At 36.1% G+C, this 22843-nt stretch overlaps 1 protein-coding gene across 1 annotated transcript in view; it reads left to right on the top strand.

The window, feature by feature from the left end:
* DPYD (dihydropyrimidine dehydrogenase) overlaps positions 1-22843 on the top strand; it is a 1126518-nt gene that overhangs the window by 69653 nt on the left and 1034022 nt on the right. Inside the window, exon 2 of the mRNA XM_069063397.1 lies at positions 15177-15287. Coding sequence (XP_068919498.1) covers positions 15177-15287 — 111 coding nt within the window. The remainder of the gene's footprint in view (positions 1-15176; positions 15288-22843) is intronic.

Below are 22843 nucleotides of genomic sequence, written 5' to 3'. Positions count from 1 at the left end.
TCACCATCACTTATTTTTTCCCCCAAGTAACTCATAGAATTTCTCAAGTGGTGTAGTGGGTGCAGCCTTTTGACTGAGTCTAAGTTTTACAGAGAAAATCTTTTATTAAGAGGATTTATTCTGTGAAGTTTGGATTCAGTCAAAGGACTGCACTTGAGGACCTAAAAAACCATATGTGGACTCAAGGCTACAGGTTCTCCAACCCTGATATTATACAATTCATTTACACTATCTGATGATAATTAGTTAGTCTTCTAAATGGTTATTCATCCTCCTTTTAAGAACACAATTTTTATTTGTGATATTCAATCATTAATATATTTACATGTTAATCCAATTCAAGCTCACTATCATTATTCATTAGTACAGCATACCTTCCTAACTCACCTCTGTTCTAGTTCCTTTCATACTGGCATGTCATGGTAGTTACTTGGTAGTCACATGGTAGTTAGCTAGCCAAATCATAGGTGTGTGCCTAGTAGGCTACATAGTTATTTAGAACCATGGCCTCAGTATGTCCTGTATTTTCAAAGAATTAGGTATGCCTTGTTTTATTTGTTTGTTTTGTGTGTTCAGTTTCTGTAATTCCTTGGCACCTATGTAACTGCCTGCAGGCTAGAGGGGAGAACTGAATATCTGGGGCAAGAGATACCATCCACCTTACCCAAGGGCTAAAAGTGATTACAAAAATTAAGCTATTACCACAAGAAATACATAGACAAAGGAGAAAGAATTCAATCATAGAAAGCTGTTATGGGAATAGAGGAGACCTGGGTTCATCTTCAGAGGAGGATATTGAAGTAAAAAACAAAACAAAAGTAACATCAAATGGTCATGTTCCCAAAAAGAATTCAGAGAAGTTCTTAAAAAAAACCCAAAAACCTTTAAAAGTCAAATGACAGAGATGGAGAAATAACTCGAAAAAAAGAGAATAATCCAAGAAAAACAAGAAGATTATGAAAGAAAAATCAACTAATTAGAAAAGGAAATCCAGTATATTAAGGAAGAAAATGACACCTTGAAAATTAGAATTTGACAAAGCAAAGGCAGTGAAATTATAAGGGATCAAGAAATAATTAAGCAAAGTATGAATAATGAAAAAAATAGAAGAGGAAGTAAAACATCTTTTAAGAAAAACAGCAGATCTGGAGAATAGATCAAGAAGAGAAAACATAAGTATAATCACACTACTGAAAGTTATGATAAAAAACAATCTTGATACAATAAAACAAAGAATAATTAAAGAAAATTTTCAAGAAGCATTAAAATAAGGAGAAAGTAGAAATAGAAAAACTCTATCAATTGCCACTTAAAAGAGATCCTATGTGGAAAATTCATAGGAATATTATAGTCAAATTCCAAAACTCCCAGCTCAAGGATAAAATATTAAAAGTAACAAGAATAAAACAATTTAAATATGTTGGTGCCACAATTAAAATCACACAAGACATAGCAGCAGAGATATTAAAGAACTGTAGGTCTTGGAACACTAGGTATTGAATAGCAAAAGAACTGTGACTCTGCCAAAAAACACCTTACCCAGCAAAGTTAAGCATAATCCTAAATGAAACAAAAAGGACGTTGATTAAATGTCAACCTTTCTAGACTTTGTTAAAAAAAACAAACAAACAGATGAACTTAATAGAAGTTTTGACATACGAGCCAAGAGAAATATAAGCTATATACCAAAAACTGATTTCAAGGGATTCAATAAAAGTAAAACCATTTAAGAACAGCTAAAAAGAGTAATTATTTTATACAAATGAGGTGCAAGAGGAAGAATAGATACAGAGAAATTAGATGGGGGAGGAGGACTGGTAGTTATGGTAACCTACTTTCATTGGGAATGGATTTAAGAGGGCACTATATATTTATTTAATCTTTAATAATTTATAATAATAATATAACACATTATAGAATGATATATTAATATAATAATATTATTATAATAATAAATATTTAGTAATATTATATTATTTAATATATAGTGCCCTCTTAAATCCATTCCTCATATATATATATATATATATATGAGTATGAAAGTCTTCTAAATTCAGAAGAAATAAAATAATAAGGGGATAAGGAGGGGAGAGAGAACAAGGGAGGGATCTTTAGAGGGGAAGGTCAGGGAATAGGTGTGATAGTAATGGCAATTAAAGATTCCCCTGTATTGGCTTGGTTTTCAAATTGATTGTGTTAAAACCCAGAGCTTGTTAATCCCACCTGTGGGATGGACTAGTTGATGTGAAAAGAAAGTCCTGAACTGGGAGGAGCTGGTGACGGAGATTTGGAGAGACAAGAGAGAGGCAGAAGAAACTTCTTTTTTGGAAGCAGCACCTCGTGGAGAGAGAGAGACTAAGAGAATTGCTGGTGGCCGCTTTGAATTGCCCTGGACTTTTGGAACCTGCTCCCTGAACTGCCAAGGACTGAGGAGACATGGCTGTTTTGCTGGTACTTTGTCTGTCCGTTTTGATGTTATTTTGCCAGATTTGTCCACTGGTGAAAGACTGTCCTTTTGTTGAAGAAGTCCTGGAACCTGGCTGTTCGCTAAGAAGCCCTGAGACTGTCCTGCAGACAGAGAGTGAATACTGTCCACTGGTGAGGGACAGTGCTGTTGTTGCAGGGGTCTGGAGACTGTCCTGCAGACAGAATGAATACTGTCCACTGGTGAAGGACAGTGCTGTTGTTGCAGGGGTCTGGGAACCTTTCTGTTGGTTCGGAAGCCCTGAAGAAGGATTTTCTTGTTGTATGTTTACAGAAATCCTGGGAGAGGGCTTTGCTAATGTGTTCAGGGGTTCTAGGACTGTTCTACAGACAGAGGATGAATTCATGAAGGGACTGGCAATGTATCTTATGTCCTTGCTAAGCCTTGTCTCCCCAGGAACTAAGATTGCTGAGAACTTGCCTCGTGTCAAGATGAAGAAAAGAGCTCCATTTGGGTATTAAGTGCTGTGTTTAAACTTGATGTAACTCTGGGGTAGATTCAATTGTGATCCAGGGGTAGGGAACTTTTGACCTTATGTTTGGAAACTAATCTCCTTTTGAGAAGAGGGGCTTTGTGGTGGACTTAATTAAGGTATAGCCTAGGGGTGGAGAAGTATTTAGAACAGAGACTTTGTAATTGATTGAATGATTGGAAGGTCCTGGGGTGGGGTAGTACTTGGAGATTATTTAATCACACTTAGTAAATGCTGTATTTTGAATGATGTCATGTTTTGATCTTCTCTGTTCTTGGTTTGTTACTGAATAAAATAGAGAGCACCTATGCTGGTATTTTGAACCTGGGAAGTTGCCTTTGCTTGGTATTACATTACAACAGGTAAAGAGGGGTATAGAATGGTGTTAAGATCAATGGGAGTGGGAAGATAAGAGAGGGATCTCTAGAGGGGAGATTAAGGGAATAGGTATAGGGGGCTATAGAAGGGTGTTTAGATTTATGGAAATGGGGAGGATAGGGGGAGGACTCCTGGGGGTGGGCTTAGGCAAGTAACAAGAGGGCAAGGTAGATGGTAGAAATAAAGTAGAGGAGGCAGGAAGGCTAGGAAACAAGAGAAATGCACAAACATAAAAACAAAGATCGGAAGTAGAATTTGTTTAGGAAAGTTTATGTCTGTATATGTACACATATATATATGTGTGTGTGTATGTATATATTTATGGCTAAAGAGAAACATATCCTCACTTAATAGTAGCCTAGCCTTCTGGGGAGGGGTGGGGAGAAGGAAACAAAAGAACAACATAAAAAGTGCACAGCAAAGAACAAAAGAAAACTTATAAGGAAGAAAGGAAAGATGGACAGCTCTCAACACGTGTAGTATTTATCATACAGACTTTATTGAAATGAAAATTTATTCTTACATGTTTTGAATCTTATCTTATGTTCTTCTATGCACATGACATGCTTATTTTTTTTTCCTTTTATGCTTTTTATTTAAGTTCCAATATTTAAATTTATTATATGTTTTTTTTTCTTCCCCTATTCTGTATTTGCGTTCTGGTGTTTGAGTCTAAAAGAAAAAAAAGGAAAAAGAATCCTGTGATCCTTCACTTCTCTAGAAAATAGTGATAAGGTCAATGTCTTTGTTTTTTATCCATTTTGCATATTTAAAAAAATAGTCGACAGCTCATTTAAAGAGGTGTTTGGCGTTGCTGTTATAATATGAAGCAGCCCATCTTTTTTGTAGTCTTTCACAAAGATGCCCACCAATAAACATTGTTCCCCAGTGATGGGAAATTGAGCTGAGATCAGAAAGATCAGATACTTAACTGTGGGGCAAAACATGTAGGATATAGCATCATTGTTCGAATCTCTAATCTTCCCCCCCCCCCCTTCCCCTGCCACTTTAGCTGTTTCTTTTTTCTTCCCAAGAAGTGTAAGACCTATTTGTGGACCATACGTGACTCTGGGAGCTGGGGAGAGGGACAGATGGATGGATGCCCACATGAGCTACTACCTCATTGCCCTCCCCACAAGTACAGAAACCCAGGCCATACAGAGCAACACTGGGAAATTCAAGAGGGAAAAACACCAGACCTAGGAGCCTAGACTGTCATCTTCTTCCTCATTGTCTCATACACTACACACTAACTTGCAAGTGGTCTGACCATTTTCTTAACTTGTCTGACCTAGGTACACCAGCACTTAAGGCAGCATAAATATGGCTTAAATAATTGTTCTTGCCTTTCTAAATATGGCCAGAGCCCATTATGCTCATTTTCAGCTAAGTACTTCCTTACTTGATGCTATCAATCTAAACTTACTTCTGTTTTATCATCTACTTTGGCCTTTGTTCTATCCAACTGATAATCAGACTGCATATAAACAATTGATTCCCAAATGACAAATGGACTAAATCTACACCCAGTCAGTTCCTGTTTTTTAGGAAATAGTCAATGTTATTGTTCTATCATTGAATATTTGCTGTGTCTACTTAACTACTTTTGGACTCTTTTCTTGAAGAAAGCATTCAAATACCTGAAGTTTTAATCTTCTGAATAGTCTGGAAGTGTTTACCATTTTTATTCCTTCATCCAATATACATATTTTAGAATTTTTTATGTGAGTTATATCTATTGATGTTTGTTGTACCAAGCCATATTTTTTTTTTAAAGCAATCGGGGTTAAGTAACTTGCTCAAGGTTATACAGCCAGTTATTTCTGGGTGTGGTGCTAAGTATCCGAGCCCTGATTTGATCCAGGTCATCCCGACACTGGAGCCGGTGCTCTTACTTGCTGAGCCACCTGGCTGCCCCTGCCAATCCATATTTTTTTTTTTTTTAAGCAATTGGGGTTAAGTAACTTGCTCAAGGTTACACGGCCAGTTATTTCTGGGTGTGGTGCTGAGTATCTGAGCCCGGGATTCGATCTCAAGGTTGTCCCAACACTGGAACTGGTGCTCTTACTCGCTGAGCCACCTGGCCGCCACTGAGCAATTGGGGTTAAGTAACTTGCTCAAGGTTACACGGCCAGGTGTTTCTGGGTGGGTGCTAAGTATCTGAGCCCGGGATTTGATCTCCAGGTCTTCTCAACACTGGAGCCGGTGCTCTTACTTGCTGTGCTACCTGGTCGCCCCTCCAATCCATATTTTTTAACATTTTTTTTTGTCTTCCTTCTCATGACAATTTTTACATTGAAGTTGTTGAGCATGAAAGCACAGGTCAATTGAATTTGAAGGACCTTGACAAGTCCTAAATAGAGCTTCTTTACTTTTCATCTTCTATAATAGAGTTGGCATGGAAGCAGCAATTATATTGTAGTGATCTTTTTTGCTTATGTTCATCATGAGTACTTCAAGGTAAGATGACCAAGTGTCCCTTGAAGTAATTTATGTTTTCCCTAGAAAAGTGATCACATTCTTCTCTATTTTTTTAATCATCTCTTTAAGCAGAAACTGTGCACCATCCTTTTTGTTTGACTGTGGCTTTTTTACATGTTCTAGTATAATTTAGCACAAAATTTCAATATGGATATGTATCATTTCCTCCACTAGTATCAGTTATTGGACAAAAATAAAACATTGAAAGCACTAATGGTTAAATTACAATTAGTTGATGATCTAAAACTATATAATTCATAGTAACCTCTACCTACTTTTTTCTGTTTTTCCATGGTCATTAAAAGAGCAAGATCCCAACGGGACAGAAGAAAATTTTAAAAAATTTCAATAATTGCAATAGGAAACAATGAAACAAAACATCATTACCTGTGGCTAACATGCTAGTGATGATCTAGACTGGTATTCCGATGTTTGATACCTAATTTCTCACTCATTTTATATGGAAGTTTTCCCTCTTGGTAGCATTCACCAGGGATTTTAATTTATTGGCATAGTTTTTGAGGAACCTAGGGTGACTCTCACATGTGAGACATCAGAGTAAGAGACAACATATTTTGATACTTGATAAACAGAAGTTTATGATGTTATTGATGGGTGTATTCCTTACAGATAAACAGATCGCAACACATCTATGCTTGTTCATCTAGTATAATTCTTCCACGTCCTTCCATATATCTTATATAAGGGGCCCTCAGGCAGGCTTCCTCCAGAATTTCCAGCCTCTTATAAGTTCCAATGGAGCACAAAGACTGTCTTTCTGTTGTCCTTCATTCACACTGCATGGAGAGCCCACTTCCTTTGCTAGCAAGACATTTTTTGTTTTCTAATAATGTCTCTACTGCTTCTTCTTCTTCTCTGAAGTTATCTGATCGTAATATAACCATGCCCACCATTCATCTCCCCATTGTCATTTGAGTGACCTGTGACTAATCCTTTAAAGACTTGATATGGAAAACTGTAGCCACATCACACCAATATAAGAACAGGGATTGGGATTAGATCTGTTTTTTACTGGTATGCAGAATTCTCCAGTGAGTCAGATGCCTAAGCCATTGTAGGCCTGCAACTTTTAGAGCCTTAGAGTTATGTAGAGTGCCAAGAAGTGACTTGAAAAGCATCACACAACCAATATGTGACAGAGGTGGAAATTTAACCTAGATCTTCTCAGGTTCAAGACAATCCCTTTATACCCTATGTGCTGTTGCAATGGAAGTATATTATTGTTTACAAAAAAAGAAAAAAAGAGGAACTTTGTCAGGAAGAAGCATGTATTTACCAAAAGCACTGTGCCACTTCCCAAATGCATACTATACCACAGACAAACTTTTATTTTGAATTCCATTCACTCTTCATATTCAGTGTCTTTCCAAGATACAAATCTTGATAGGCCAGTTTGATGGACTCCCCATGCAGTAACTACATACCATAATCTAAACCAAGGGTGGGGAACCTGTGGCTCCAAGTCCACATGTGGCCTTCTAGGTCCTCAAGTGCAGCCCTTTGAATTCAAACTTCACAGAAAAATCCCCTTAATAAAAGGATTTGTCCTGTAAAACTTGTACTCAGTCAAAAGGCCACACCCAAGGACCTAGAAGGCCACATGTGGCCTCAAGGCTGCAGGTTCACCACCCCAGCACTTGGAACTGTAGACCTTTTCTATCCAATTGCTTTATGTTATTATTATTATTATTATTATTATTATTATTATTATTTTGGTCTCAGTGTGGATAGCTGAGCTGAAGTCTTTTCCATTATGGATCTTATTCAGGAAGTTCTTCATCATGTTCTAGGATATACTAGTATGCAAATAATGACATTTGCAAATAGGAACATCTATGAAACCTCACAATATATAAGGTATTCCCTTATCCATTTGGATTTTGAACTGGACCCTTTTTGTGACAGTGCCAAATTCCTTTTGTGAACATCCATTTTCCCACTTTATACTGCACTTGATACTAACACACGGGATTATTGGACAAAGTTATAGGCAGTTGCATTTGTCAAGGACCTTTCTATGATTTTACATATGCACGGAGGCCACCTTGTTATAATAGAGCCTTCAAGATAGCTCTGCCAAATCAAATATCTGATTTAAAATTTGTTTTCAGAAATAAGAATGAGAAAATTTTGTACTTCCTTGTGTATTTTAGTCAATTCTGTGACCTATATAAAAAAAGGTCTTTCTATGACAACATAGGAATCAAGAAAGAGAACTAACTGAATTATTGAAGGGGGACAGGGAGAGTGATTATAGTGCCCCATAGTGTTCTAAGTACATATTCTCTCTTCAATAAAGATGATATAATAAACATCTGAATGGTAATGAACCAGTATGATCTCTTTACTCTTTCAGTAAGCTTTGTAACAAGCATCTATACTAAAAAGGTACTAAAAAAAAATTGAGGCTACTGTTTGATTGAAAGAACAGTTTTTTGCTTTATTTTGTCTTGTTTTTTCCTGGACAGGAGACAGGGAAGGAATGTCAACATTCAGTGAATTCTCTGAAATATAGGTACAGGTACCTATGATATTCAAATTTTTTTTGTCAGTTACAGAATCATAAAATGTAAGCTTGAAGAGATTCTAGATATCATTGAGGCAAATCATTTAACTTCACTATGCTTCAATTTCCTGCTACATGAAGGGATTGAATTCAATAGCCTCTGAACTCTACACCTGTGTTCCTATGCACTAATTGAATAGATTTTTCTGACAGATCAGAAAAGTATGACCTAGGGAAAATAAGTGATTTGCCCAACATCAAATAACTAATGCCTCCTTTCTCTCTTTCCAGTCTTCTCATGCCTTATTCCCCACCACAAACTCTGCAATACAGAGATACAGGCCTTCTTGTTACTCTAAGAAGTTCCCTCTGTAGACTCTGGGCCTTTTCATTGACAGTTATATCTGGACTCCTCTTCCTTATGTTTGCTGTGTGACTTCCCTAATGTCCTGGCTAAAATCTCATCTTTTGTCCCCCATTTCTTTTTTCTTTTTTTTGGAGGGGGGAGGTAGGGCAATTGGGGTAAAGTGACTTACTCCAAGGTCACACGGCTAGTTTTGTGTTAAGTGTCTAAGTCAGGATTTGAACTCAGGTCCTCCTGACTCCATGGCTGGTGGTCTATTCAATGTGCCACCTAGCTGTCCCTACCATTTATTTTATCTATATCTTGTTTGTACATGGTTGTTTTCAGATGTCTCTATCATTAAACTGTGAGCTCCTTGAGGGCAAGGATTGGGTTTTTATTGTCTTTGTCTCCCCAGCACTTAGCATCATGTACAGTACATAGTAGGCACTTAATAAATGTTTTTGAACTGACTTACTGACAATTGGTGTAGCCAGAATAACTAGCTAGCTATGCTGACTCCTAACCCACTGTTCTTTCTGCCAAATGATTTGTCAGTGAAATTGAAATTCAATCCTAACTGCTGGGTAGCACCTGAGAGATTGCAAAGTGCATCATGTCTATTTGGTCCTCACAATATCCCTGGGAGGTAGACAATATTATTGTCACTCAGGGTTACCAAGGCAGTAAGTATCTCAAACAGAATTGGAACTTGGTTCTTCCTGACTTTCAAGTCCAGTGTTCTATTCATTTTCCCATCTAACTTCCTTTAATGATTTTAAAATTCTACAAAGTCCTGTAGACATCTCATTTGACTCAAACAAGAATTCTATGAGATAGATAATATTTGTAGTAGTACCTGCACTTTAATGATAAACAATAGTTAGAATTTACATAGTATTTTAAGTTTTATGAAGTGTTTTACAGATACCTCACACTATACTCAAGAACTGTGAGAATTTGTTGCCATTATTCCCATTTTTAATATAGGGAAACTAAGGCAGATAAAAATCAAATGATTTGCTCATGGTCATAGAGCTGATATGTGTCTGAGTCCAGATCTGAACTCAGGTTTTCTCTACTCCAGACCCAGTGCTCTATCCACTGTACCACAAAGCTGTGTCTAGTTTTTAGATTAGAAAATTGAAGTTAAAAGTTTTTATAATGATTTTTCCACCATCACACAACCAGCTAATATTGGAGGGAGTGTTTATGGATTCTTAGAACATAGTGTTTAAGAGATGTAAGAGACTTCAGGGACCATCCAGTCCAACCCATATTCAAACCCAAGTTTCTCATTACTCTATTCACGGGTTTCCCAGCATACCCACCAGTCTGTTGCTCAGTAGGGATAATCTACAAGAGATTTAGAAACTCTGTATGAGAAGGTATTAAAATACCTTCAAATGATTTTCAGGCAAATGCATAGTCATAAAGTGAAAATAAGTACTATTTCATAAAACTGTGCAGAAAGTATTTGGGACTTGTAAAACCTTTGCAGGTAATAAAAGAAAAATAATGTAAATATAACAGCTTTAGAAAAAGTTAATATTATACATCCCTAATCATTTTTGGTTGGAAAACAAGGAGAATAAACATGTCTTCCTGATGCCATTATCAAAGATGAAATTTATGGGCCATCCTTTGTTATTAAAATTTGCTTATTTTTCAATCAACAATGACATCTAAATGAGGTGTTTCTGACATTTTTTTAAAATCCCTTGGAGATTCAAACTGTTAACTCAATTTCACTGCTAATCAGTTGCATGGAATTTAAATCACTTTGGAAAATCACATGAGAGTGGAATGAATTAAATTGGACCATCTTTCCTGAATTCAGTGCTAGTGGAGCAGAAGACATTCCTGTTTAGGTGATGACATATTTCTGGTCTTGTGCTTATTTACAATTCCCTTTTACATAATACTCTATAATTTATAAGCTATGTTATACACATTTTCCCATTTCATTCTGATAAAAACCCTGCAAGGTAGATTATTCTTATATTACAATGATAATCTTACATTTAAAGGGACAGAAGCTGAGAGCTTGTACCTTGACCAAGGCCACACAGCTTGTAAGTGACAAGCCCGAAATTAAACCCAGATCTTCTTTTGTCTAGATCCTTTGCTCTTTCTTCTCTACTGTAGCACCTTGTTCATCATGATTGTTAGTGTGAACCACAATAGGGAAGGCCATCTTCTTTCCTAATAAGCACAGAAGGAAATGTGGAATTAAGTTTCTGGTTTATGTTGTGTTGACCTGTTTCAAGGTTTGGTTAACGGAGACACACAAATAGTGATAGAAAAATTACATTATTTATTCCTTATTCCCTTAAGGCTAGCAGTATTTGCGCAAGGAGTGCAGGACTAAAGTCCTGACTGAAGAACAAAAGGATGAGAGAGCTTAAGTACATTTTAGGACCATCCCCATTCAGGGGTGGTTGAGACACACAAATTTGTGATCCCCATAATGGTTTAATCATTGTGTGAGAAAGGAATTTCTTAATTGGATAAATGATAGAGAAATGACATTGTCAATGAAATTATGATCCAGAATATCTGTGTTTTCTTTACCATTAACAATCCATAACATGGTATATGTCCAGAAAATCTTAAGATAAGAAAAAGTCCCATTAGCCAAGTTAATGCCATGAGTCTGAGGGTCTCCTGCTGAAAGGCCATAAAGTAGACTCTTCTAGTTTGTTGACATAAGAAGTATCCTCCAGGCTCAGGCAGAGAGCAAAACAAAGCTGGGTCTATTTGGAATTTATGATCCTACTCCCAGCCTTATCTGGTCTCTGGAATGCCTGAGATAGAAAGAGAGTGTTTTTTGTAAAATGAGGCATAGCAGTCTATTTGATTAATTCAAACTTTGGCCAAAATATGATATTAAATGGTTATCATGTTGTATAGTAGAAACAGTATTCCAAATCATCAAGAGGTTGAATTAACTGCCTTGTATTATAAAGAGTTGACTGCAACACCATAGTCTATGTCTATACAATTAAAATAACTAAGCTGTAACCTCAGACCCAATCTGGTTATTGCAGCCTTTTTGAATGGATAGTTTAAATATATAAACACTGATCTATTCAGATTCATCATTGTTGTCTTGAGAAAGATGATATTAATCATTACTGTGATAAAAGCATTGATTATTCCTTAGTTGGTATAGGGGACAATTTAGTAAGTAAATATTAAACTTACTGAAGAAAAGAATTCTCAGTCACAAGAAACTTTTAAATAAGCCATAATATGATTTCTCAGTGTGGTATGGAGGTGAGCCTGTGCTTTTGAAGGCTAAAACAAAACAAATCAAAGCAAAACAAAATAAAATACAATAACCCCCCAAAAAAACGTCAGAAAGATTCTAATAAGTTTGCAAGATTTGAAATATGGATCTGGTAAGAGAGAACATGAATTCTTTCACCATATCCTACCTAACTGGGGCGAGGCTCGTCACCAAAAGTTTAGCTATGTGATGGTGGGTATTTTACCTTTTTTTGGTGATTTTTTGTGGGCAGGATATAGATTTGGGTTTGGTAATAAACATTTAAAAACGGCCCTCAGTTCTAGGTGTTATACTCCCACTTCTACAATGACTATAGTACAGAGATATAAAAGATAGCCAGAGTATTCAAAATCACACCTAAATTTGAGTTTTAAAATACACTTCACAAGTGCTGTATTGGGAAGGCATGACAGGTTAGAGATTTATTCATATGAAAACTTCTGGGAGTTTTGTTAGATTGCAGACTGAATGGGAGTGAATAGTTTGTCATGGCAGCTAAAAAAAAGGGGGGGGGGGCTGTCTTAGATAGCCTTGGGACCTGTAGGATCCAGAATGAAGCAGACAATAGTGCAATACAGAGGAAAAACAAGAGAGCAAACATTAATAAGCTTCTGTGTGCCAAGTACCATCTTAAGCATTATACAAATATTATCTCATTTGATCCTTAGAACAACACTGTGAGGTAACTGTTCTGAGAATCCCCATTTTAAAGCTGAGACAACTGAGGGAGACAGGTTTACTGATCACCCTGGGTCACACAAAGGTTGTTTAGTCATTTACTTGTGTCTCAACTATCAAGGTTTTTTTTTTGAGACAAAGATACTGGAGTGGTTTGTCATTTTCTTCTGCTCATTTGACAGATGAGGAAACTGAGGCAAACAGAATTAAGCAATGTACGTGCCCAGGGGTTCACATAGGTATTAAGTGTCTGAGATCAGATTTAAACTCAAGGTCTTCCTGACTGCAGGCCTAGCACTCTGTCCTCTGTATCATCTTGTTGCCTCTTGTAATGGGAATGTAAATTTTGAAGATCTTCCCTGCCCCTAGGCTAAAGTGCACCTGGAGCCTGGGGTGGGAGGCTTGTTTTTCAGTAGATACTTCTTGATTGGCCAGAGAGTCAATAAGATTGTTACATTCTCTGAGCCAGGAGAAGGCTATATAAGCCCTGATGTGTAGCTTTGTTTTGGGGCTCACTTTGAGAAGTGTTCTGTGATTTGATGAAACTCTGGGCTAGCCGTTGTCCAGAGCCCCCCAGCTTTGAAAAACCCAGATGTTGAAACCCAGATGTTGTTTGGTATGGATGTAATGGTTGGACAGTTTGGAAAGCTGTCTACTTAATCTGTTTCTCTGTCTTGATAATTCTGCCTGTTCACTCTGAAGTTCGGGGTGCTGACCTTTTTCCCCTGAACGAGGTAAATGATATATGTTTGACTGATTAAAGTAAGCTTGTTAGCCCATTTTGAGTTGCTTTCCTTTATCAAAGCAGATCCAAGAATCTGTATTAGCAGCAAACCCTGAGGATGCTTGGGGTGCTTGCTGCTACACCTCTCTACCTTGATAAGACAGCATTTTTACTATTGTGTTTAATACTTGCTACCACATTTCTGGAGGGACTGCATTGTCTTGATCTACAATTCATAGCTTTAGAAATATATTCTTCCTGCTAATAGTTGGCCACCTTCTGCTAATTTGCCAAGAGTGAGACTATGTTCTGTTGAGTCCCTTATTTCCTCCAGTCTTCATTTCAAAATGTTTCTATCTTTGTACTTTGTTCTTTTCTTCCTTTCTGCTAAAAGCTGTCATTCTTCTTTTATAAAATTAATTGATATCCCCATATTCTCACAGTTATTCACCCCTACCTAGGTCTTATCCATTCAAATATTCTCTCCCTATTGCATATTATATGGTCTGATTTTTCATTCTATACTGATTCCTCTTTTTGCTTTCGGAATATACTATCTACCCCAAGGGTGAGGAATCTGTGGCCTCCGGGTCATATGTGGCCATCTAGGGCCTTGGGTGTGGCCTTTTGAATAAGTCCAAATTTTACAGAACAAATCCTTTTATTAAGGGGAAGTTTGGATTCAATCAGAGGGCCACAGTTGAGGACTTTGAGTCCAAAGGTTCCCTACCTCTAATCTATCCTATCCTTAGGGGGAAGAAAAATCTATAACATGTTGCTTACTGAAGCTATTATCTCCTTTGTTTTTCCCTGCCAAACTTACTGAATGAGTTGTCTATACCTCGAACTTCACATTCCTTGCTACTAAGCAGAGGGAACAGTGGAAGGACTATTGTGTTTTAAGTGAGAAAACTTGATATTAAATCTTGGTTCTATCAGTTAATACATTTGTGAATTTGTTTAAATCACTCAGCATTGATAGACTTGTACTCTTGTCTATAAAACTGAACTAAATCATCCTACCAGGGCTAGATCCATGATCTTTTCTGAGTATATTACTCCCAATTGTTTTGAACATTTCAAGACTTTGATGGCTAAATACCAATCTCAACCTTGGTGACTGAGTTTTACCTATATTTTCCATGGACCCCTATAGAGGGTCTAATTTGGGGATTTCCTTTAGACTTCTTGACATTAAGTAAGTACCAATGGTAATACAGCCCGTCCATTTGTTATCAATCAAAAAAATTTTATTAAGTACCTGTTATTTTCCAGGTACTTTGCTAGGTGTTTAAGGTACAAGTATAAGGAATGTAACAATCTCTACTTACAGTATACTTACATTAAAATATTATTTCTTGTTTGTTTCCAAAGACTGGCTCATATTTTCTAATCATACTATCCATATTTCCAGTGTATCTCTTACACCCATTCTTTTGTGCAATTTTTGTTGTGTGCTGAAAACTCTTTATGCCCAGCATATAGTTTTCTATTATCTTTGGTGACCTGCAGTTTTGATTCTTTTGAATATCTGGGCATTATTACATCCATGTAGCGGTCTGAAAATATTGGTATTAAAATTCAAAGTTTAAAAAATATTGCATGCACACAGTGCAGTTTCACTTAATTTTTTTGTTACTTAGCAAGTTCACTGTAATTGCTATGTATGCATTCAAATTTGATTCTTATTATGTATATGGTATTTTCATTTTTGAAGACAAGGAGATATATTGATTTGTTTAAAATTTTGTTACTTTTAAATATGAAATATTATGCTTTCTTTTCTTTTTATACAGAATATCCTGGGATTAAATCCTCGGATGCAGAATTATGCCAGTGTGCATTCCACATCAAGTAAGAAATTAGACAAGAAACACTGGAAAAGAAATGCTGATAAAGACTGCTCTGTAAGTACTGCTCAAGCATGATTTCATATAAAAATTCTATTCATATTCACCCTGAAGAATCTAGATTTTAATTTTACTTAGTGTGAAGGAAATGTGGATGAGAAGATACTGAAAAGGAATGTAAACACTCCAAGGTATGTGAGGCAAGGAGTTTATTACGCAAAGGGTTGTAAACTTGTGTGTGGCTCCCCAGTCCTGAAAATCCACAGGCAAATGATTATGAGGACTTTGGGCTTACCCAGATCAAGAGCCCAGTTTTCCTAGATGTTTTGTTTATATCTGTTTGCTATCACTAGGCAGATTTACAAGGACTTTGTAGGAGGGAGATCTCAAGAGTAGTCAGTTTGCAGATGATCTGAATTTATCAAGCACAAGGAAAGTGTGATTAGTAAAGTCTACTGATTCAATACTTGAATTTAAAAGAAGATAGCTAAGCTGATAGTTTGTTAACCTTGTGTGCTTAACCCTAAATGTAGCTGACTAAGCTAGTTGTTGGGTACGTAGGGACTTCTTGGTTTATAGGTAGGTCAATCAATGGTAAAAAAAAAACAAAACCGACATATTTAGGACAATTAAAGTCTGACAGAAGACTAAGCCTCACTCTTAGGAATGTAGATATTGGAGGATCACAATTGTTATTGTTCTAAAATCATTCCAAGTTCCTTGAGTTCAAAATATTTATAAAATACATTTAGTTGAAGTTTGAGAATATTAATAATTTAATTATTTCTGATTTTCTATACTAAAAATTCATCTGAATGGAGATATGTTGAATGCTTTTCCCCAAGAACCTTTATTTTCTTCTATAGAATTCTCTATTTTTTGCCATTCATACTGTTGCTATTCATTCTTTTCCGTCATGTGTGGCTCTTTGTGACCCAGTTTGGGGTTTTCTTGGCAAAGATACTGGACTGGTTTGCCATTTCCTTTTCCAGCTTATTTTATAGATGAAGAAACTGAGAAAAACAGGGTTAAGTGACTTACCCAGTATTACACTGCTAGTAAGTGTCTGAAGCCAGATTTGAACTCAGGAAGATGAATCATTCAGGCTCCAGAGCTGACACTCTATCTACTATACTACCTAGCTACCCTGATACTATTATTAGCAGTGCTTTTCCCCTCATTTATTTTTTGTTTTGTTTTGTTTTGGAGGGGTAATGTGACTTTGCCCAATGTCATATGGCTAGTAAGTGTTAAGTGCATGAGGCTGGATTTGAACTCAGGTCCTCCTGACTCCAGGGCTGGTGCTCTATTCACTGCACCACCTAGCCTCCCTTTTTCCCCTCATTTATTAAATAGCATATGGGTATTTTCTAATTATTAACAGAACCTAAATAAGAACCTATGTTAGTGTTTTTAAGTCCTAAAACTCAATGAGGCAAAATCTTTTTTCATACTATAGTTATTTTTGTAGAAAGCAATAGAAGGTTAATTTGGGAAAGTTTCCAGGTAATGTCTAGTCATCAAGCAAAAGTCTCTTAAAAGTGGAAAATAATTTTCATATGCTGAGAGAGCCTCACAGAAAGGTTACAGTTGTGAGGTAGAATGACTTTGGGACTACAGTAAGGTTAATGCTGACCTAGTAATATGACAATCCTTATCTTTTTCTGGAGTAACAATTCGCTGGACAATAGGGAGATGCCTTGGATGATGAATAATCATCTAGTCCTAGGGATAGTGGGCACCTAGGTGGTACAGTGGATAGAGATGAATATGACCTCAGACACCAGCTGTATGACCCTGGGAAAGTCACTTAACCCTGTTTACCTCAGTTTCTTCATCTGTAAAATGAACTGGAGAAGGAAATGGCAAACCACCCCAGAGTATCTTTGCCAAGAAAATCCTAAATGGGGTCACAGAGAGTCGGACACAATTAAAAATGACTGAATATATGTATATACATATATACAAGTATACTTGTATATACATAGAAATGTATATATACATGCAAACCCATATGTGTGTACACATACATATATACCAGTATACACATGTGTATGTTCATACATACAAGTTTCTTGAATTTAGGGACTATATTTCACTTTTCATTGTATTCCAAGCATTTGGTATGTATTTAATAAATGCTTCATGATTGAGTAATTGATTGATTCTGATCAAAATTATCCAAAACATTTCCTGAAACAATGTTTCAAAATGTCTCGACAACAGAAAACATTTCAAGTTGAATTAACTTCATCATAGAAAAATAAGAGTTCATTTCAGTAGCCATTCTGTACAGGGATGAAGAAATCATTCACATAGCAAAACTTTTTACAGATTTATTATCATAAGCAGCAAAATGAAAGAATTACAAATTTATAATTCAAAGCAACTAATAATTCTCTTTCATACATGCTTATGGGATGACTTTTCCTTTCCAAATTAAAAAATAGAGCCTCCACCACCCCTTTTTTCATATTCACCAAGAGCTCATACAGACAAGCTCTGAGTGTGAATAAGACATGAAATCTTTTTCCTTTGAAAATCACTCTCGTGAGATTGACAAAAGTAAACAAATCAATGATTTCTGATTAGTTTTTTTTCCACTAAATTTTTAAGTTGGTATTTTGATACACATCTTCCACTTTATTTATTTTTAAATTCTAGGAGTGTTGTATACAGAAACAGGGAAGAAAGTGATTGGTTGTCAAAAATGCTATGATTTGGTAATTGAGTAAGCATATACTTTACTAGCTTAAAGTAGCCTAGGGTACAGCTTATGGGATGCTTCTTAAAGAAAAACAAAAGGCAAACCTATTTTATTTTTTAAAAAATTATTAAAGCTAACTTATTGGGGTGGAAAGGGTGCTAGATTGAGTCAGGAAGGCCTATGTATTTGGAGCTCAATAGTTATGTGACCCTGGGCAAGTCACTCAAATTTTCAGTGCCTCAGGCAACTCCCTTGTATTTATCACTTTAATCTTTGACTTTGTTGTAGGAGATTCCCAATCTAAAGTTATTGCAGAGATATTCAAATACACAATAGGATCTCGTTTAGATAACCAGAAATTACTTGGAGTTTGAAAAAGGAAGAGGAAAAGGGAGAAGGTTCTAAAATTAAGTTGGAAAGGGAAAGGTACTGAGGGAGGTAATTGACCACTTTCCCAGCATACCCATTCCATGAAAGCTGAAATGACCTTTTGAAACAAAATTTTCCAAGTCAAAGACATTTAAGAAGGAGGTTGATATCTATAAGATTGATTTTCTCATGATAATAGTGAAGTTCAAAGAACCAGGAGAATGATTTATACAAAAATAACTTATACAATAATTTATGCTTTATATACTATAATAATTTATACTCTACATAATTTATAATATATAATATATGCATCATATACTACATATATTATATTTATACTATATACATTTATACTACATACATGTATACATGCATACATATATTTATGTTTATGAAATATTGGAAAAGCAAACAACTTTGAAAGATTTAAGAGCTCTTATGAATTCACACATCAGCAATGATTCCAGAGGAGTCATGATAAACTATGTTGCCTATTTCCTCATAAATATGTGATATATTCAGGTATACATAAAGACATATATCTTTTGAATATGACCAGTAGAAGAATTGATTTTGCTTGACTATGTATATTTGTTACACTGAGAATAATTAATAGTAATAATAGCTAACATTTATACAGGGGCTTAAGGTTTTAAAGATGCTTTACAAATATTGCTACAATTTGTCCTCATAACAAACCTTACAAGAACTTTGTTTCTTATTTTTCTTTTTTATACAATGGGGAGGAGGTCATGGAAGGAAGAGAAAAATGATTTTTATTAATTAAAAGTAATCTAATATAATTTCAAAAGAAAAATGTAGATTCCTTGCTAAACACAATACTAATACAACTCCTGTAAGCCCTTTATATGTATGTGTGTATACACTTTTTGTAATTTTATTTATAAATAACATATTAGAATAGGGATATACAGAATATCTATATTTACATATACATAGAAATATATGCCTATATTACAAATAGCACTGCTTCCTAGGACTAAAAGCTTTCAGTTCATAGATATAAACACCTATCTTAAAACAAGGCTTCCCATCCTTCCCTAAAGGAAGATAGGAATGTCTTTTCACATATTCACTTGAGAGAACTACTATAAAGTTGTTTTAATTTTGACTATTGACCCAGCAAGAACAGTATTTATATAGCAATTTAAATTATACAAAGTTGCTTTACAAATATTATCTCATTTGATCCTCACAGCAACTCTGGTGGGAGGTAGGTGTGGTTATTATTCCAATTTTACAAATGATGTAACTGAAGTAATGGCTAAATGACTTCCCCAGGCTCACACAGCTGGTGCGTTCTTGAGTCCACATTTGAACTCAGGTCTACCTGATTCCAAGTCTATTCACTGAACCACCTGGTTGCCTCAAGAGTCAAAGTGTTTAAGACCTCACAACCATCTTGTACAATTCATGTTGTTATTGTTCATTTCATTTGTAACTTACTCTACATGACCCCAATTGCGATTTTCTTGGGAAAGATATTGGAATGGTTTGCCATTCACACATAAGAATACCTACTATAATGTTTCTGACAAATAATTTGTTGTTGTTGTTGTTGTTGTTGTTTTTTGCTTAATAATTCCAAGGAGAACCTATAACCTTGGAACAAACACTGTTCCACTTTGATTGATAAGAAGTTTCTCTTGATATCAAGCAAGAATTGTATTTTGACAACTTCTATCAATCACTCCTAGTTCTGTCCTTTACAGCAAAAGAGAACAAGTCCAATCCTTCCTCCATACAATAAACCTTGAGTTGATTAAAAGCAGCTATCATATTTTTTCATGAATCTTTTTCCACGTTAATTAAACATATCTTGTCCTTTCAACTCATTCTTACATACCATGGACCCAGGAATTTTTACCATCCTCTGTTCCTTCATCTTGCCAGTCTTCACATTGTTGTTATCATTATTATTTTTATTATTGTAGCAGCTAGCATTTAAGTAGTCCTTTAAGGGTTACAAAGCACTTTATAAATGTTATCCTCATGACAACCATGAGAGGTGGGTGCTATTATTATCCCAATTTTACAGATAAGGAGACTGAGGCAGGCAGAAGCTAAGTTATTTTCCCAGGATCACAAAATTAAACAATATATGAGGTTGTATTTAAACTCAGGTCCTCCCCACGTATGATCAAGCAGTCTATTCTCTGCTCCAACTATGAATGAGTCAAAGTACAATGAAACTATCACCTAACTATTTCTGGAAGCAGTGTTCCTCTTATCACAACCCAAGATTGCATGTGCTTTTTTTGTGGGGGGGGGACTTATGTATAAGACTTTTTATACATCCCTTTTGAATTTCATCTTATTAGTTTCATCATGGTATCTCTCAAGATTATTTTCTATCCAGACTGTCATCTATTGAGTTAGCTAACTTCTCCCCGCTTCGGATCCATGTCACCTACAAATCCAATGAATGTAATGTATATGCCTTCATTGACAAACACGTTTAACAGCATGAGGCAAGCATAGATGTGTCAGGCAGTTCACTGGAGATCCCTTGCCACATTGATACTTAACTCTTGATTAAAAGTTGACATTGTACTCTTTGAATCTCTCCATTCAATCTGTTCTGAACCTGTCTAATTAAATTATTGTCTAATTCATATGTCTTCGCCTCTGCAAGAATAATGAGATACTCAATCAAAAATTTGCTAAAATCTAAATGAGCTACCTATCTATAACATTCCTAGTTTCTTTTTTTTCTTTTTGGAGGTGTGGAGGCAGGGCAATTGGGATTAATTGATTTGTCCAAGGCCACACGGCTAGTTAAGTGTTAAGTGTCTCAGACTAGATTTGAACTCAGGTCCTCCTGATTTCAGGGCTGGTGCTCTATTGACTGCATCACCTAGCCACCCCAAGCATTCCTAGTTCTAATAGTTAAGTAATTTTGACAGAAAAGAAAATGGTTAATCTGGAATAATCTCTTCTCAATGAAACCATTCTGATTGTTTGTAATCAATGCTTCCCTGTCTTGTTGCTCATCTACCATCTCTTTAATTGTCCATTCTAGAATTTTCCCAAGAAATCAACATCAAGAATTTATGAGCTTATTTTTTGCAGACTCTGTTCTCTGTTCCTCCTTTTTTTTTTGAGAAACAGTACAGTATTTACCTTTCTCCAGTGTTATGCCAACTACTCTTTTCACCATCTTTCTGATATTATTGACAGACCTCAATAAATTCATCAGCTAATTCTATCAAGACCAGATGATACAGTTTATCTGAACCTGGTGACTTAAATTCATCAAGGGCAACTAGGAGCTGTCTCTCTATTTGCTTAACTTTCTTGGATGCTAATTCACTGTTAATCATTTCTATTCTGTTTCTTCCAGTGTCGTGATCATTCTCCTTGAAGAAAAAAAAATAGAAACAAAGTAAGATTCAAGTGGCTCTGCCTTCTTTCTCTGGTCAGTTGTCATCATCTTGTCCATCCTAAGCAGATGTCCTCTACTTTCTTTGTTCCTTCTTTTCCTCACAGTATTTGTCCTTGTCTTTTGTCACTATCTCCAGCTTTAGTCTTCCTGATACTACTTCTAGTGTTGATGGAATATTGCCACCTTCCTCATTCTGGAAGCTATTTCTCTCTCCTCATTCTTTTTCTACCTCCCTGACTGCTCTTTCTCAGTCTCCTTTGCTGGGTCTCCATCTGGGTCTCCTATACTAACCCTGGATGGTCCCCAAGGCTTTATGCTGAGCCCTCTGTGCTATTTGATTTGGCAATCTAATTCCTTAAAATTTAGTTATCATGTCTATAGTATGACTTTTAGTTCTACTTTTTTCCAGCTTTGACCTCTTTCCTCACTTCTAGTCTCATATCTTCAACTGCCTTTTGAATATTTTGATCTGGATGTCCAGTTGGCATCTTAAACTCAACATATGCAAAACTGAACTGATTTTCTTCCAGTTCAACCCCCACCTTGACCTCTTCTCAAATGTCCTATTCCTCTCAAGGGCACCACTATCCTTCTAGTCTCCAAGATTTACCACCTAGATATCATCCTGGACTCCTTATTCTGCCTTTATAATGTCTTTTTCTGTATATGCCCCTTTCTTTGTTCTGACACTGTTGCTACTCTGGTATGAGCCCTCATCACTTGACAACTTATTGACTTTAAGGAGTGACAGAGAGTATGGAGTCTATGAAATATCTCGTTTGAGATGTCTAATTAGCAGATCTATGAAACAGGAGATAAGGAGAGAGACTGGGCCTAGACAAGTAGATTTGAGAATCTTCTATATAAAGATGATAATTGAATTCATCAAGGCTAATGAGATCACCAAATGAAACAGTGCAGAGGGCAAAGAGAAGAGAGCCCTGGATAGAGAGGCTTGTGAGGATACCCACTGTTAGCTGGTAAAACTTGGATGAAGATCCATCAAAGGAGATTAAGAATGAGAGGCCAGACAGGTATGAAATAAATGGGGAAAGAGCAGTGTCCCAAAAACTTAGAAAGAAGAGGTGTTCAGCAGTGTCAGACACTGCAGACAGGTCAAGAAGGATG

Source organism: Petaurus breviceps, unplaced genomic scaffold, assembly GCF_028583685.1.
Source record: "Petaurus breviceps papuanus isolate PSGF00001 unplaced genomic scaffold, PetGlider_PUasm1.0 90564, whole genome shotgun sequence".
In the NCBI taxonomy this organism is placed as follows: Eukaryota; Metazoa; Chordata; class Mammalia; order Diprotodontia; family Petauridae; genus Petaurus; species Petaurus breviceps.
This window is presented reverse-complemented; position numbering and strand designations above follow the sequence as displayed.